The sequence below is a fragment of the Cricetulus griseus genome, chromosome 8 (genome assembly GCF_003668045.3).
Source record: "Cricetulus griseus strain 17A/GY chromosome 8, alternate assembly CriGri-PICRH-1.0, whole genome shotgun sequence".
NCBI classification, from domain to species: Eukaryota; Metazoa; Chordata; class Mammalia; order Rodentia; family Cricetidae; genus Cricetulus; species Cricetulus griseus.
Genome location: NC_048601.1, coordinates 92,259,543 through 92,277,608, shown reverse-complemented (window position 1 = coordinate 92,277,608; position 18,066 = coordinate 92,259,543). Strand labels below are relative to the sequence as shown.

General features: G+C 43.2%; 2 protein-coding genes across 2 annotated transcripts in view; one reads left to right on the top strand and one right to left on the bottom strand.

The window, feature by feature from the left end:
• The first annotated feature begins 313 nt into the window (after positions 1 to 313).
• On the top strand, positions 314 to 13,918 carry Malsu1 (mitochondrial assembly of ribosomal large subunit 1). The gene is given in 5 exon segments (XM_027429580.2): positions 314 to 693; positions 1,970 to 2,148; positions 11,334 to 11,415; positions 12,832 to 12,979; positions 12,981 to 13,918. Coding segments are annotated over 5 exon segments (657 nt in total). The 5' UTR covers positions 314 to 476; the 3' UTR covers positions 13,012 to 13,918.
• Positions 13,452 to 18,066, bottom strand: part of Igf2bp3 (insulin like growth factor 2 mRNA binding protein 3) — a 134,486-nt gene continuing 129,871 nt past the window's right edge. The window contains exons 13-15 of the mRNA XM_027429579.2: positions 16,465 to 16,596; positions 15,939 to 16,052; positions 13,452 to 15,647 (exon numbers count right to left, since the gene is read on the bottom strand). Coding sequence (XP_027285380.1) covers positions 15,549 to 15,647; positions 15,939 to 16,052; positions 16,465 to 16,596 — 345 coding nt within the window. The 3' untranslated portion in view covers positions 13,452 to 15,548. The remainder of the gene's footprint in view (positions 15,648 to 15,938; positions 16,053 to 16,464; positions 16,597 to 18,066) is intronic.

Sequence of the window (18,066 nt, the reverse complement as noted above, 5' to 3'; positions counted from 1 at the left end):
GTTTGAAAGAGTCATTGGATTATTTATTTTTTTATGTGTTTCAGGTGTTTTGCCTCCATATGTCTGCGCACTTGAAGGCCTGAGGAGGGCGTTTGACGTCGTGGAACTGGAGTTACAGAAGGTTGTGAACCACCTTGTGGGTTCTGGAAGAGCAGCTGGTGCTTGTCACCGCAGAGCCATCTCTGCAGTCCCATGAGGACTATTTGGACTCGCTTTAGTTGTTTTGTTTTTTTGTTGGCTTTTGGAGCCGGGGTTTCTCTACGTAGTCTTGGCTGTTGCGAACTAGCTCTTGAGACAAGCCCGGCCTAGGACCGAAAGCGGCAACGCCACTCCCGTCCTGCTCTCCTGGAAACCGCCCCAGCTTGGGCCGAGCCCTCCTCGCCTCCGCTTTCGGTCGCGGGCTCCGCCCACGCCGTGACGTAGAATCCCGGGGCCGCTCTGAGGGCCCCGCCCCCAGCGGAGTCGCGGCGAGCGCCATGAGCGCGGGCTGTGCGCGCCGTCTGTGGCCGCTGCTGTGGCGCGGGCTGGCCTCGCAGCGAGCGGGCCCCTCGCGGCCTCCTCGGCCGGCGGAGCGATGGCTCTCGGCGGGGCCCGCGACCCGCCTGACCCCGAGCCCGGAGAGCAGCCTGCCCCGGGGGCGTCAGCCGGAGGAGCGGACCGGTGGCGACGCCGCCCCGCCGCCCCGGGCCGCAGGTAGGCGGGCGGGACAGCGGGTGGCAGGGCCGGCCCCGGCGGCCTCCGGGGCGAGTGCAGGGCGCACGCGGAGCTGGAAGGGACCTGAGAGGAGGCTGCCCGGGCCGCTTCCCTCTTCCAGCCCAGAGACCCGGAGGCTAGGAGACAGGCCGTCCGCAAAGCCCCGCCACGCGGCTGCTCGCACCCCGCCCCAGGGTCCACCCAGGGGCGTAGGAAAGGGATTTTGAGTGTGTTGGGGCGTGAGGGTTCTGAGCAGCCTGGAGCTCCCGCCCGTGTAAGATTTGAGAGGAGTTGCGGCCCGATTAAGACCCGTCAGTTACTGCCAGCGGTTTCGGAAGCTCGCGAGAGAGGTCAATGACAGCAAGAAGATGCTCTCTGAGAGGTGATAGAGTAGGAGAGGGCGAGCCTTCGGTGGACTTAACTCCCAGGTGCTTTGAAATTAAAATACTGCGAGTTTATACACTCTAGCATTCGTTTTTAGAACGCTGTCTAAATCGCTAACAAAAAGAAAAAGACAAGTTAACAGTTGTTAACCCTGATTGCTTAACAAGAAAAACATGTCTCAAAATGAGACCCTCTTACACTGTTAACTCTTTTAACTGGTTGGTCTCAGCAGCGCTAGTCCCGACAGCCATGTTTCTTCCTACCCGTGGATGGCTGTAGACCAGATAATTCTTGAGAACCCACCTACCTCGCAATTACGGTTCAGTGACCTTTCTAGCTGTGATCCAATCTAACATGCCCCATGATGTTGACGTCTCTGCCAGCCGTGCTACTGCTTTGCCTGTAGCGTCTCTGCATTTGCTGTTATGTTGTGTCTTTGCTACTTGCTTTGGTACATTTGCTTTGGTAATAGCAAATGTATTCAGTGTCTGTGTGATCTGATCATTCTGCCTGGAAAAACTGAACTGTGCTTTAAGAAACTGCTGCCCAGGTTCAGTTTTGAGCTCATTTTTGTTTTGGTTCGCTGCTTGGTTTTGAGTGCAGATGATATTGGGAATTGGATCCAGGGCCTTATACGTGCCAGGCAAGCATCCCTCCACTGATCCACATTCTCAGCTTTTGTTTTGTTTTGTTTTAATTTTTTTAGACATTGTCTCACTGAGTTGCTCAGGCTAGCCTTGAACTTGGGACCCTCCTGCCTGTTTTTCACCAAATCATTTTGGATGTAAATACACTCTTGGAGGAGCTGCGACTTGTCTGCTTCTCTGGATACCTGTAGGTCTGTTTTTTTTTTTTTCCTTGGCCATCTGACACAGGTACTTCTACATTTCAGATCACATTGGCGCCAAGTTTGACATCGATATGCTGGTTTCACTTCTGAGGCAAGAAAATGCAAGAGACATTTGTGTGATCAAGGTTCCTCCAGAAATGAGATACGCAGACTACTTTGTAGTTGGTAGTGGGACTTCCAGCCGACACTTACACGCTATGGCCTACTACATTGTGAAGATGGTAGGATGCTATGCAATCTTTTGTTTTGAACGTTTACATAGAGAATAACTTTAGTACATTAGGGTGGGAATAATCCTTGGGATAAGCCACTGTGAGAGGCTACAGAGAAAGCACAGATCTCAGAATTTCCAAGAGTCATTTAATGGTTTTTCACAGTGAAAGGCTTGGGAACAAGTATTTAACTCTGTTGAATCCAGGTATTTCAAATTCTTGTCTTTTGTGACAGGAAAGATTAATACCCTGAAACAAGCCAGAAGATAGTACATGCCAGAGTGTTTTAGAACAACACCAGTATGATAGCCTCTAGCCACAAGTGGCCATTGAAAGAGTTTTAAAATTTATTTAAAAGATTCAGCATGTTTATTTTATGTGTATGCCTCATGCATGCCTTCAGAGGTCAGAGGAAAGTGTTTGACCCTATAGAACTGGAGTTAAAGAAAGTTGTGAGCTGCCGTGTAGTTGCTCTGAATTGAGCCCAAGTACTGTCAATCTCTGAGCCAACTCTCCAGCCCTTAAAATCATTTCAAGTTAGCCAGGTGTGGTGACCCCATATCTTTAATCCCACCACTTGGGAGGCAGAGGCAGGCAGATCTCTGAGTTCAAGGCCAGCCTGGTCTACAAGAGTGAGCTCCAGGACAGTCAGGACTACACAGAGAAACCCTGTCTCTAAAAACAAACAAAAAAACACTTTAAATTAAATGGATGTGTATATGCCTGTGTGAGTGTATGGCACCAAATGTGGTTGCCAAACAGGTCCTCCGTTAGAGCAACAGGTGCTCTTAACTGCTGAACCTTCTCTCCAGTTCCAGAAATGGCTATTCAGATGTATATCAGACTTTGAAATATAGTTCTTCAGTTAAACTAGCCACAGTTTCCACGTGTGGCTGTGATTTCTGCCACTGGACAGCCATATAAATTTGCATAATTTTCAAAAAGTTCTAGGCAATGCTTCTTGTCCTAGTTTTCTTTTTTGTTGCTATGGCGATGGCCAAGCTCAAAAGCACCTTAGGAAAGGTGTTTTGTTTAAAAGAGGATCTCTGCCTTTCTGTCTTGCTTAGTCTATCTTGTTCAGCTACCGTAGCCCAGGCCCATCTGCTAGGATGTTCCCCAAACACTATGCAGTATTGGGAAGGTAAAAGTGAAATATAGGTAACCCTTGCCCTGTAAATTCACAGTGTGAAAGGAAGAGGGTTCATTTTCCAGTTGAGTGTGATTCAGAACAAGGAAAGTATACATACTGAAGCTTCTGTCGGATTTTTGCACCATTATACAGGGGAATAGACCATAATTGTTAAAAGTTGGTCAAACAAAAGGCAATTAAGAACAGCTGAGGATGACTAGAGAAGGCCCATAAAATACCAGGTTTGAAAGCAGACCTGGTACAATATGATAGTGTGGAGGAAGAGAGGAAGATTCTTTTTTTTAAACAGAGTTTCTCTGTATAGCCCTGGTTATCATTCACCCAGTGATGGACACTTAGGTTGTGTCCAGCTTTCTGCTGTTGTGACTACTTTAAATGTGGGCATAGAACTGCCTAGTCATGTTCTTGATTTTAATTATTTTGGGTGTGCTTCTAGAAGTGTAATATTTGGATCATACAGTCATTCTGTTTTTAACTTTTTTAAATTAAAATTTATTATCAAGGACTTGTGAATAGTAAACATCACATAGTGAAATTAACCAGACTCAAAGTCTTTTACTTCCATGTACCCCAGTCTGTTGACACTCGGGGTCAGTTCCTGTGCAATTGGTATTCTATTCAGAAATTCTTGCTTACCCCAATGTCTTAAGAGAATTCCCTATGTTTTCTTTTAAAAGTTCTAGTGTTTTAAATTAAAGACTTGGATCCATGAGTTCGGTAGAAGGTATCTCATTTAATTATTTTGAGGTAGATAGCCAGTTTTACCAGCACCGTTTGTTCAATCAGACCCCCCCCCCCCCAATATCTGTTTTTGTCTCCTTTAAAATTAAGTAAGCACAGCAGTTTTATGTCTGGGTCCTCTACTATCCCATTGGCCTATAAATCTTTTACATTTATAATTTTCTTAGACTTTTTTTTTCTTTTGTTTTTTCCAGACAGGGTTTCTCTGTGATTTTGGAGGCTGTCCTGGAATTTGCTCTTGTAGGTCAGGTTGGTCTTGAACTCACAGAGATCCACCTGCCTCTGCCTCCCAAGTGCTGGGATTAAAGGTATGTGCCACAAATGCCCAACAATTTTCTTAGACTTTTAAAATTTTATGCTTGCATGCATGCATATGCTTGCATACATGCTCAGAATGTATGTATGTATGTATGTATGTATGTATGTATGTATGTATGTATGTATGTATGTGCACCACTTGTGTACCTGGTTATCTTGGAGCTCAGAAGATGGTGTTTTATTCCCTGCAACTGGAGTTACTGATGGTTGTTGGCTACCATAAGCAATACATGCTCTTAAGTACAGGGCCAACTCTCTAGCCCCTACTTGTCTATTCTTATACCTGTGACAGTCTGTCCATCAAAATAATTCTGTAGTATAATTTGAGGCCAGCATTGTTCCTACTTCTTAGGATTGCTTTGGCTATTCATGGTCTTTTGTTCCATATAAATTCTTCTTCTTCTTCTTCTTCTCCTTCTTTTTTCCTTTTTTTTTTTTTTCTTTTTCTTAACCCTGTGAAATATGGCACTGGAATTTTGGTAGGTATCGCATTAAATCAGTAAATTAATTCAGGTAGTAAAGCCATTTTCACTCTTTCCTTCTGAGTGTCTTCTGGGAGTTTCTTTTTCCCTGTCCTCAAGTTTCTGTTGTAGAGCTCTTCTCTGGCTTGATACATTCCTAAATACTTGTTTTTGAAGTTTTGTTTTGTTGAAATTTCAAGACAGGGTTTCTCTGTGTAGCCCTAACTGTCCTGGAACTCACTCTGTAGACCAGGCTGGCCTTGAACTCACAGAAATTCAACTGCTTCTGCCTCCAAGTGCTGGGATTAAAGGCACCTGGCTTGGAAGTTATTTTTTTATAAGTTTTTAAAAGTAATATTTTTTATTTTATAATCATTGTGTTTTGTCTGCAAGTATGTCTGTATTTGGGAATCAGAATCCCTGGAACAGGAGTGAGCTGCCATGTGGATGCTGAGAATTGAACCCTGCTCCTTGGAATAGCAGCATGTGCTCTCAGCCACTTGAGCTATCACTCCAGCTCCTTGAAGTTATTTTTATTTTTATTTTTTTGGTTTTTCCTGACGGTTTCTCTGTAGCTTTGGAGCCTATCCTGGAACTCACTCTGTAGACCAGTCTGGTCTTGAACTCACAGAGATCTGCCTGCCTCTGCCTCCAGAGTGCTGGGACTAAAGGTGTGCACCACCACCGCCCGGCTTGAGGTTATTTATTTTTTTTTAAAGATTTTATTTATTTATTATGTATACAACATTCTGCTTCCATGTATATCTGCACACCAGAAGAGGGCACCAGATCTCATAACGGATGGTTGTGAGTCACCATGTGGTTGCTGGGAATTGAACTCAGGACCTCTGGAAGAGCAGTCGGTGCTTTTAACCTCTGAGCCATCTCACCAGCCCTTGAAGTTATTTTTAATGTGATTGTTTTCCCCAGTTGCTTTCTATGAGAGTACGTTGTTGATATATATAGTGGTAATTAAAGACACATATACGTATATACACAGTTGCTTTCTTTGAGAGTACATTGTTGATGTATGTGAAAGTCACTAAAGATACACACACATTGACTTTGTATTCTGCAACATGAAGTTTTCATTAGGCTCAAGAGTTTTCTAGTAGACTCTTGGGTCTTTTATATAAAGAATTGTGTTCTTTACAAATAAAGGATTGGTTTGCCTTTCATTTATTTATTTATGTATTTATTTTTTTGAGACAAGGTTTCAGCTGTAAAACACTAGGATGTCCTGGAACTCAGAGATCCATAATCTCTGCCTCCTGAGTGCTGGGACTGAAGGTGTGCTTCATACCTGGCTTTTTTTGGTTTCTCTGTGTAGCTCTCTGGCTGTTCTGGGACTATTCTGTAGACCAGGCTGGCTTTGAACTCAGCGATCTACTCAACTCTACCTCCCAATTACTGAGATTAAACTGGCCTAGTTCTCTATTTTCTCTTTTTTGTCTTTCTTTTACCTAATTGATACAGCTAAAACTTACAATACTGTATCATATAAGAGGAATGAATGGGCATTCTTGTCTTGATCCTGATTTTAGAGGAAATACTGTGTGTCTCCATTTAACATAATGTTGGATACCTGTTTGTTATATGTAGTAGACTTGATTATTTTGAGGTATGTTCCATCTATTCCTAAAGTCCCCAGAACTTTTATCACAAAGGCATGCTGAGCCATTCTAGCATCATTGATTTTTTTTGTTTTTGTTTTTGTTATGTTGAACTAACTTTGCTTTTCTTGGATGGAGCCCATTTGGTCAAAATGAATTGTTATTATGCATTCCCTTGTCTGTCAATGGTGGCCAGTCCTTTTTTTTTTTTTTTTTTTAAATTTCCTTTTTCCCCCTTTTGATTCTTTTTTCTTCTTACTATTATTTTGTTGTTGTTGTTGTTGTTGTTGTTGTTGTTGTTTTTGAAGACAGGGTTTCTCTGTGTAGCTTTGGAGCCTATCCTGGAACTTCTCCATGTAGCCCTGCCTTTGCCTATCCCAGAACTTGCTTTGTAGACGAGGCTGGCCTTGGATTCGAAGAGATGACTATCTTTTCTTCCTGAATGCTGGGATTAAAGGCATGTGCCATCACACACGACATTCAAATATTTGTTTTTCAATGTTTCAGTCTCCTTGAATTTTGCCTCTACATTTTAGACTTTCACCTTCAATTTAGTAACTGCTACAGTCCACTCTGGAGACTGCCTTGTGAAAGTCTTGGATAGATTTCCTGATTTGTGTATTTTATATATGATCATTAATTCTTTAAAAAAAGTAAACCTCGGGGCTGGAGAGATGGCTCAGAGGTTAAGAGCACTGACTGCTCTTCCAGAGGTCCTGAGTTCAATTCCCAGCAACCACATGGTGGCTCGCAACCATCCCTTAAGAGATCTGGTGCCCTCTTCTGGTGTGCAGATATACATGGAAGCAGAATGTTGTATACATAATAAATAAATAAAATCTTAAAAAAAATTTGCCTTAAAAAAAAAGTAAACCTCTGAATTCTTTCTCATGCATTTCAACTATCTCTAGTTTTTTCTTAGGGCAGTTAGTGGGTTGGTATAGGTGGTAGCGTCATGTTTTATATGTCTGTTAGAGTGGATTTGTTCTGACTTCCCCTTGTGAGCCTGTTGGATATTTTATGAAACCCTTCCTAAAGGAGCAGTTGTCAACCTGTGGGTTATCCCTGTGGCTTGTGATCCTTTAGGGTCAAATGTCTTTCACTGTGGTCACCTAAGACCATTGGAAAACACAGATATTTATGATTCATAACAGTAGCAAAGTTAATTATGAAATAGCAAGGAAAAAAATTTTATAGTTGGGATCACTACAACATGAATTGTATTAAAAGATTGTAGCATTAGGAAGGTTGAGAACCACTGTGCTACAGGAGTATACACTGAGCTTCGGCTGTGTGGACTGGTGAAGCTTGGTGTTGATTGCCAAATTGAGTTGCTGAGGTGCTCCTGTTTTAGTCACGTGCGAGGACCAGGGGTGGGGCTGCACAGCTTGTACTAAGGCAGCCAGGTGGAGTCTGAACTGCTAAAGGAAGGACACCAAACTTCAAACCCAAGCAAGTGGGGACTGTGGTTATAGCCTAAGGCCCAAAGTAACCTCTGGGAACACAGCAAAATCCTCAGGATCCTGCAGTGGCCCCTGGAATCTTAGAGTCAGAACCCCACACCCACATGGACCTTGGATACCACTGGAACCAAAGCCCCAGTTTATCAGGGGACCCTGGGCACACTGGAGTTGAAGCTTAGCCTGGTTTTAAAAAATCAGTCTTGTTAAAGAGTTCTGTTCTCTGTATATAAATTCCTTGTCAAATATGTGACCTGCAAATCCTGCCGTTCTGTGGTGGTCATGTGACCTTGTGGATAGTGTCGTTTGATGTATTATAGTGCTCCAGTTGAAACCAGTGTCTTGAGCATGCCATGCAAACATCCTACAACTGAACTATACCCCTAAGCTCCAAAAGGATTTAATTCTCACGAACAATTATTCCTTTTTCTCTTGAGGGTTTTAATTTCAAGTTTTATGCTTAGGTATTTTAATCCATTTTGAGGTTGCTTGAGAAGTATTGGCGTCTGTAATGTTTGAATGAGAAGCATCTCTCATTGGTTCAGATGTTTGAGCACTTGGTCCCCAGCTGGTGGTACCACTTGGGAAGTTTATGGGAAGTGCAGCTGTGCTGGACAAAGTATGTCATTGGGTGTGGACTCTTGAGAGTTCATAGCCCCATCCCACTTCCAGTCACCCTCTGCTTTATGTTTGTGGTAAAGATGTCATCTCAGTTTCCCACCCCAGCACCTACCACCATCCCTCCCCAACTCTTATGGCTCTCTGAGGAACCAGAAGCCAGAACGAACTCTTCCTTTTATAAGTTGCAACAGAGAGTAACTAGTACAGCATCTTAACGGTCCATGGGCATGGGCATCTGTCCATTTATTAGTATCTTTTTGCAGTGCTTTATGGTTTGCAGTGGACAAGCCTCTTTCCCTCCATTGCCAAGCTTATCCCTTCCCCACCCCTCCCCAGACAGGGTTTCTCTGTGTAACAGCCCTAGCCTGGGATTAAAGGTGTGACCACCATGACCTGGCTCCTATTTTACTCTTTGAAAAAAATTTCTTTTTCCAATTTGGATGCCTTTTCTATCTTTCATTTAATTGTTCTGGCTAGACCTTCCAATTGAAGTGGGCATCCTTGTCATGTGTCTAGGTGATGGACATTTTCTTTCTTTCTTTTTTTTTTTTTTTTTAAGATTTTTATTATGTCTACAATGTTCTTCTGCCTGTATGTATGCCTGCCGGCCAGAAGGGGGCACCAAATCTCACAGATGGTTGTGTGCCACCATGTGGTTGCTGGGAATTGAACTTAGGACCTCTGGAAGAACAGCCAGTGCTTTTAACCTCTGAGCCATCTCTCCAGCCCCTGTGATGGACAATTTCATTTCCTTGTTCTCTACAGTACACATTTGGCTGTTGAGCTGCAGTCAGGATTTCAGGGCATGCATCTGCATCTCTTAGTTCCCTCTTAACAATGCTTTTGCTGTATCTCAAAAGTTAATGTTCATGTCTCCACGTTTTCTCGTTTCATCTCTTTTCTAAACATGCTAGCTAAAGCACACTGATAAATTCCACGATCTGTAGATTTGCCTTTTGTTGATTTCTAGTTTCATTCCGTTACTATGAGAACTCCCCCCTCCCCCCGCCCCCAGACAGGGTTTCTCTGTGGCTTTGGAGGCTGTCCTGGAACTAGCTCTTGTAGACCAGGCTGGTCTCAGACTCACAGAGATCCGCCTGCCTCTGCCTCCCGAGTGCTGGGATTAAAGGCGTGCACCACCAACACCCTGCGAGAACATATTTTATGTGATTAAAAAAATATATTAAGTTTATATGGTATAGGAATAAATATATGGTATCGGAAGCCTTTAATCCCAGCATTTAGCAGGCAGAGGCAAGCAGATCTGAGTTTGAGGCCAGCCAGAGCTACATAGTGAGACCCTGTCTCAAAATGACAGATTTTAAAAAGTTACTCATTTCTTTGTGGTCTGGTTAATATGTGTTGCCATAGACTGTTCCTGGTATAACCAGAAAAGTAGTATACAGTTGTGACATGGAATGATTTGTTCAGTGGGTCTAGATGATAGCATTGATTAAGTCCCTTAAAAATGTGATTGCTCTAACCATTATTGAAGGTAGGGTAATTGAAGTCTGATGTTTACTCTTTCAGCTGTTTTACACACACACACTTGCACATTAAATCTTTGTGGTAATTTTTTTTTTTTTTTTTTTTTTAAGACAGACTCCTTGTGTAACCAGGCTAGCCTTGAACTTGTGATCCACTTGCCTCAGCCTTTCAGGTGCTGTGATTGCCAACTAATTCACCACACTCAACTAGCCTTTGGAATTATGTTCATGTGGAGGTCAGAGGTCATCATCCAGTTTCTTCCTCTATTCTCAAAGTTACTTTTTGAGACAGTCTCACTAAACTGGGATTTGCTGATTCAGTCTTGACTAGCCCCTGAGATCTGCCTGTAGTTACAGGTGCACACTGCTATACTCTGCTTTGGGGGGAGGGGGGGTTGTCAAGACAGGATTTCTCTGTGTTGCCCTGACTGTTCTCACTCTGTAGGCCAGGCTGTCCTTGAACTCAGATCTTCCTGCATCCTAGTGCTGAGGTTAAAGGTGTGTGACCCCACAGCCCAGCTACACTCTTTTTTATGTAAGTGTTATGGATCACAGTTCTGAGGCCAGCTAGGGCTACAAAGCAAGACCCTGTGTAAGAAGTGGAGAAGGGTTGGGAAGATGGCTTGGTGAGTAAAGTAGTTGCTATAAAAAAGCCTGAGTACCTGTTTCAGCCTCCCTGAATTAAGAACATGTGTGGTCACATTCAGCTGCCTTTGTCCTTAGAATGTCCCTGTCTCACCGGGCGTTGGTGGCACACACCTTTTGTCCCAACACTCGGGAGGCAGAGGTAGGTGAATCTCTGTGAGTTCGACACCAACCTGGTCTACAAGAGCTAGTTCCAGGACAGCCTCCAAAGCCACAGAGAAACCCTGTCTCAACAAGCAAACAAATTCCCTGTCTTCTATAACAGTTTTCTATGGTATCAGCAACAGGTGAGCACTGATGTCCATAGTTCTTTGGTGAAAATCAGACACAAAATGCTTTATAGCATATCCTAAGCTTGTGTGGAATCAGTACTGAGACCTAGTCTTAAACAGGGTCTGCTTCCCCAGAGAGTGAGGGGAGCTGGGGGGGGGGGGGATGCGTACTTAGCACTCAGGATGAGTGAGGGGACCTTCTTAGAAGGACCTGGGCAATTTGAGTCCACAGAAATATAGCTGAGGAGAGGATTCAGGGATAAAATTATTTTCTGTAAATTATGAATCATGGGGCAGTCATAATTGCCCGTGATGGCTGTGAGAAATGAATAGCTAGTTTCCAAATTCAGCCCTAGAAAACTCACAGGTCCTAAGTAGGTGCAGAGACTCTCCCCTAAATGTATGACCCAATTTTTTTTTTCCCAGTATAAACACCTGAAATGTAGAAGTGATCCGTATGTCAAGATCGAAGGGAAGGACGCTGATGACTGGCTGTGTGTGGACTTTGGTAAGTTACTATTAATGCAATTTACAGATACATACCCATTATTTAAACTTTGTTTTCAGCTACAAAAAGATGGCTGGTGTGTGCAAATTAAGATTTTTGAAATTGGTTTCAAGTAACAAAAGTTTGATTTAATTATAGCTCAGGTGGTGTCATTCACATGTGAAAGCTTTGCCTAACCAAAGTACTCTGGATAGTAAACTCTTGAGAGAAGACATACTATATGCTATATATGTAAGGGGCCACACAGATGTGTAATGGGTGTATTAATATGCCAGTTTCAACCCCCCCCCCCAGTCACATTTGTAGTACTAAGGGGAAACGATAGCCAGCTATATGCTTGCTTGCTTGGGGCCAGGAGGCAGGCATCTGAGATTTTAGCCTACTTTCCAGCTGTCATAGTCACTGTGGCTGCGGTGAAACACTGTGACCAAAAGCAACTTGGGGAGAAAAGGATTTGTCTCACTGACATTTCCATGTAACAGTTGATCATTGAAAAGAGCGACTAGGACAAGAAGGAGCCTAGAGGCAGGAGCTGATGAAAAGGCCAAGAACGAGTGCTGCTTAGGGCTTACTGGTGGCTTGCTCAGCCTGCTTTTTTTTTTTTTTTTTTTTTTTTTTTTTAATAGAACCACCAGTCAAGAGATGGCACCACCACATCAATCACGAATTAAATGCCCTACCGGCTTGCCTGCTTATGTTACAGCCCAATCTTGAGGCATTTTCTCAATGGAGGTTCTCTCTTCCCAGATGATCATAGCTTGTGTCAAGTTGACAGGAAACTAGCCAGGTCACAAGTTGCCTTTCCAGTTTCATGAAGACCATTCTGAAAAAGCAGCTCGTTTCTTACAGCAATGGCAGTAACCAGCATCATAAACTTTGTGCAGCCAGATAACATATACACCAAGAGTCTTTTATGGAGGAAGAGGGCTCATTTGCTGTGCTGTGCAACAGCAAGGCTGTAACCAGGGCTTTGTCACATTCATGTTTTGGTCAGATGTTTTTGTTGTGGCCTTGAAGAACATCTTCAAGACTACTGCAGAACAGGGTGCTTATTAGCTGTATCCGATCCCCTCTCTCCAGTTAGGACAATCAAAGATGTTTATAGATACTCAAGCATTGTTAGGAGCAGAATTGTCCTTTGTCCTGGAGGCGAGCCCTATCTGATAGACTATTGTCTTTGAAACCTTTGCTCACAAAATGTGCAGAAAAGTAAAACCTGGGAGACAGGAAGGAATCTGGCAGACCAGTCATTGATGCTACATGGTGACCTCATTTCCATGCTAAGTGGCAGATGTGCATCACTTTGTAGGAAGGGATGTACCATCTGCCCAGAAGTCCAAGGTAAGGGACAGAGGCATTGATAAAAATACAAGCAAATTAATTTTATTCATTGTAATTTTTATCTGTTCTTGATAGGCAGTATGGTGATCCATTTGATGCTTCCAGAAACCAGAGAAACCTACGAATTAGAGAAATTATGGACTCTACGTTCTTTTGATGATCAGTTAGCCCAGATAGCAGCTGAGACATTACCTGAAGACTTCATTCTTGGACTAGAAGATGATCCTGACTCCAGTGGAGTTCAAATGTGAATAAACAAAGTGATGCCTTTCATCCCTAAGATGTGTCTGAGCCATCTGTAAGTGCAGGTTCTAGCCTTGTCTACTCAACCCCTTGGACACTCATGCTGATGACGGCTGTGCAGACTGTAGATAAAAACTAGCTCACAGGCCAAGAACCAGTAATTCAATTCCAGTTTTCAGCACACTGCCTTTCCTCTTGAGATCCTATCAGGGTTAGGATCCTAGTACTGATCTCCAAGATTAACTCAGATTCTCTGTTCAGATTATTTCGATGATTAGGAAAAAGCCAAGCAAATCTGTAGTTATTAGTCTATAATAAGTAGGATAATCAAGGTTCTCCTTTGTGTACCAGACAGGGCTGACAAACAACTTCCCAGTCGATCACTGTCTAGTGTAAGAAGTGTGTGGTAGAAACAGACTCAAGAACACACAACTGAAAACGCTACACAAAGCTGTGGCTTATGATGAAAACTTTATTCTGTATCAAGGTACCTGGAAAACGAAGCTGCGTTTGGGGCACGTTATAGATGAGAATGATCCGTACATGGTGAATACAAAACTCAATTATAGGATTACTCCTTGTGCCAGGTACTCCACACCACCAATGTTTAAGTGAAAGTAACACATGATTTGCCACTCTGAAGGCTAGATGTGAGCATGGCAGAATTGAGACCAGCAGACATGAATGTAGCACCTGTCAGTTTTTAAAAAGAAAACTGTAAAAACCAAATACTGAGGCAGTGTTCTGGCCTTAGACACATCTCCTCTGAAATCCAAAGACAAGAACCGATCACTTTTTTTTTTTTTTTTAAATCAGTTTAACTCCATTGTATGAAAAAAATATGAATGTTAGGTGAATTCAGTTGTAAAAGGGGCACTTTTTGGTTAAAACTACAAAATAAATTGGTCTTATGAAAATTTTTCGGAAAACATTTCAAATCATTTTCATAATGCCTAAATGATATGCTGATGTTCACAAAAAAGAAACATGTAAAGTTAATCTTGAAATACAAATGAGGCAAAATGACTTTTTGAAGGGTTACATAATGCCCTCAAGGCCAGTGTGATCAGACTGTAACCACCTTAGAACAAAGTAACAAAAACAATTCAGAGAGCAGCATGGCCTTGAGGACCACCCACAGGGAGGGAAGTGAGGGAAGGGGCAAAGGGTTTTCCTTTCAACAGTTAGGTGTTTTCACAGATCTTTTCAAACCAAAACCATTTGGTGCATTCCCTACTTGTACTTACTGTCAAGTGAGCAGGGTATACAGAAACCCTGCTACATTCTAGATAATACTTTCAGTGGACTGACTTCCACTGCATAAAAAAATCTTCCATGACAGTGCCTAGCACAAGGAGACAGAGCTTTTTGTTGCCTTCACCGGCACACCACCTGACTGCCCCCGGTCTCCACAAAGCAGTTCTCTTGGTGTCTGTTCACCGTATCACCTGATCTCGTTCGTGTGTTAGCAAGCTGAGCATCCTGTGAGACAAACTCAAGCTGATTTTGTTTAAATTCTGCATTTCTTCAGTGACGTGTTTCCTTTAGATAGTGACAAAGCATTTATGCATTCATGAACATAGCTAAAACAAATCCAAGTCTTCTGAAGCTCTTTCTAGATTAGCCATTCCAAAACCCGCCACCACTCTGCTGTTAGTACATCAGCCTTCCCAACTATAGACAAAGGAATACATGGCATTGCTGCTCTCCGAGAATAGGCACTGCTCCAAATCTTTGAACATTTATTGGACTTTCCAACTATTGTCAAAAGGCTCAAAAAATGCAAAATTAATTTTCCAACTTTACTGTCACCAGCCAGATGTAAAATTCCTTTCTCAATTATTTGCCTATCAGCTGATAACTGTTAAATTTTATTTTTTTTAAAAAACGGTTGGAGTTTCTTTATAAAGTATATAAAATTTTCAAAAAAGGAATAATTTTGCTTTTAACTGTATTCCTGAATACCTGAGGTAGTTGATTAAAAATGCACGTTTAATACCCCGCCTGCAGCGGTGGGCACTTCCCTTAGGTTATCCACGTTTAATACCCCACCCGCAGCGGTGGGCACTTCCCTTAGGTTATCCATGTTAGTGTTAGAGAGACAGGTAACAACAGTTCTACTCTAATGGCTTAACGGCACGTTCCTGTGGAAATTCTACTTTGATCCAAACTATTTTTTCTAATTTATTTGATGAATTTAGTGAATGTACCATTTATGCCAATCTCTGGCATTAAAGAGGATGTAAAAAATTAGCACATTTGTTGTACTTTGATATCACAAGGGAAGTGCGGAGCTCTTCTCTTTCCCTACCCCCACTTTTTTTTTTTTTTTTTTTTTTTTTTTTTTTAAAGCTGGGTGTCATACATTTCAGAGAGCATAAAGTATACATTCTCACAGAGACAGGAGTTCAAGTTGCCTGGTCCTCAGAAACAACCGGCTAGGGAAATGCCCGTGCGTGTGATTCTGGATGGGTCAGCACCCGTCTGTTGGTTAAGCAAATCTGTCTTTGGTTTGGCATCTGCCTCTGTGGTGGCTGTCTCCTGAGCCCTTACTTCCGCCTTGACTGAGGGGGTCCACTCTGCAGAGCCTTCTGCTGCTGGTGCTGCTTCACCTGAGACAGGATTTCCTGAATTTTCCTCTGGGCAACCTACAAAAGGATAGACTTCGTAGAATCCACATAGTCCAAAGTTACAAGTTACTCTATCTCTAAGCATCAGGCTGAAATACTGGCCGAAAGGAAAACCAGATGTGCCAAGCACAGCCAGGGACAGTGTGTGAGCACAGAAACTTAGGGATGGGGGACCTCTGAAGCCTAGGAGCTCAAGGCCGCCTGGGGAGCAGCAGACCAGCAGACTTCAACAACCCCACCCAACACTTTGAACCTTAAGCACCCAAGAGGGTCACTACATATGTGGAATGGGTTTTAGAGGCCACTTGCCTGGCAAGCATAGAAGTGGCCAGTTATTTTGACAACAACTTGGTTATTCTCATCAGGCGTCTGGTCACGGGGGACAACAACTTCAGCACTTGATAAATTCTGGAGTTCATTCACCTGAGATAGAGAAAATCACATCACTAAGCATTACTATATGCCAGACACATAGCACACTCACTTCATCCATTAACCTTTCACTGTGTTCCCATTTGAATATGACTAGAACTAAGACCTGGCCAAAGAAACCCAGCTCTGCTCAGGGCGTGTTCTATGTTACTTCAAAGTTATAAATCTGGAAATGACTTAATTGAGTTCAGGTTATATGTGTCAAATAATGCGGGACGCCCCTTGCAAGTCCCTGGTCTGAAATATGCAGAAGTCTCACTAACAGGTTAGAGTTACAAGGGAACCTCTCCAAACACTGGGCAAGGTGGGCCCACTTCTCATAAAGCAGCCAAAGCTCCGGAGAGGAGCTATGTCCGTGCAGTGCCCTCTTCCAGTATGGTGCAGCCATTGCTGGGGTACTTGCCGTTTTGCCTCCTTTCCCAATAACTCTGCCAGCAGCAAACGATGGCACTCTGATGTGAGCTTCAAGTTTCACCTCTTCTTTAGGACTAACGAAGTTTTCTTCTTTAATTTTTCCATAAATTCTTCCCTGAGCCTACAGATGACAATATAGCCTATCAGTGTCATTCATACTTGAAACAAGGTCGGTTAACCTTGAAGGCAGCCTAAATCAGTCTGGAATATACATCCAGAGCAGTGGTATATCAATGTCTGGGATGAAGACTGAGAGTTGCATAACAGACAGCAGCGAGGAGCCCCAGAGAGGGTTGACAGTAACTGTTTCTTAGGCAAGGTACTGACAAAAGGATAAACCAGGGAGCAAAGTACAGTGATGCGTTTGTAATGATGCCATTGTGAGACCCATTCTGCACACCAACTACAAAGAATAAGCCATATTCTGCTGCAAATAAAAGCAATTAGTAGGACTAATTAAAAATGACTTTATGCACCGGGAGTTGGTGGCGCACACCTTTAATCCCAGCACTCAGGAGGCAGAGGTAGGTGGATTTCTGTGAGTTCCAGGCTAGCCTGGTCTACAGAGCAAGTTTGAGGATAGGTTCCAAAGCTATACAGAGAAACCCTGTCTTGAAAAAACAAAAAAACAACAACAAAAAAGACTTTTTGGAAAATGGCCATTCTCACTCATAAAGCCTCTCCTCTGGCAGTAAGAAACAGATTGCTTTTTTCTTGAGCAAAAGAAACTAGGAAAGAACTACATAGTCAGGGATACCAGGTTCACAAGGAACAAAAGCCCATGTCTAAATGGAACAGACAGACACTAGCCAGCACAAACACTTTTTTTTTGTTTTTGTTTTTTGTTTTGTTTTTCGAGACAGGGTTTCTCTGTGGCTTTGGAGGCTGTCCTGGAACTAGCTCTTGTAGACCAGGCTAGTCTCGAACTCACAGAGATCCTCCTGCCTCTGCCTCCTGAGTGCTGGGACTAAAGACGTGCGCCACCACCGCCCAGCTTTAAACCATTCTCTTACTCAGGTGATTTCAGCTTTATGGAGATAAAAATGCTTGCATGACTTGTGGGAGGCTGAGGGGGAGCACTGCTCTCTAAGTCTGAGGCCAGCCTGGGCCACAGTGTCTCCTTCCTCCTCCCTCTCCCTAAAGGCTGCGGAAATCAAGTTAGTGTACACGTCCGGCACTCACTAACATGCCCTGTGTAGTGTGTACAACTAGATGGTGTCACTACCATGCCCTGTGTAGTGTGCACAACTAGATGGTGTCACTACCATGCCCTGTGTAGTGTGCACAACTAGATGGTGTACGTACGGACACTCCTGTGCGACTGTTAATTATTTTCATACACTTCAATCGAGAAAGAAGTCTCTTCCCACTTCCTAAGTTGGGAAGTTAGGCTAATCTGACAAGCTGCTAAGACAAACCATAAAAGCCCAAATAGCTGTATGTTCATGGGTGCAGAGACGCTACGCTTATTTGAGGGGACTAGAGAAAAGACAAAATTCACCTCCACTCTCCAGTCCATTCATTTTTTTGTGGGGTGTGGAGGTGGGGAGACAGCAGTTAAGAGAACTGGGTATTCTTCCAAGGACCCAGG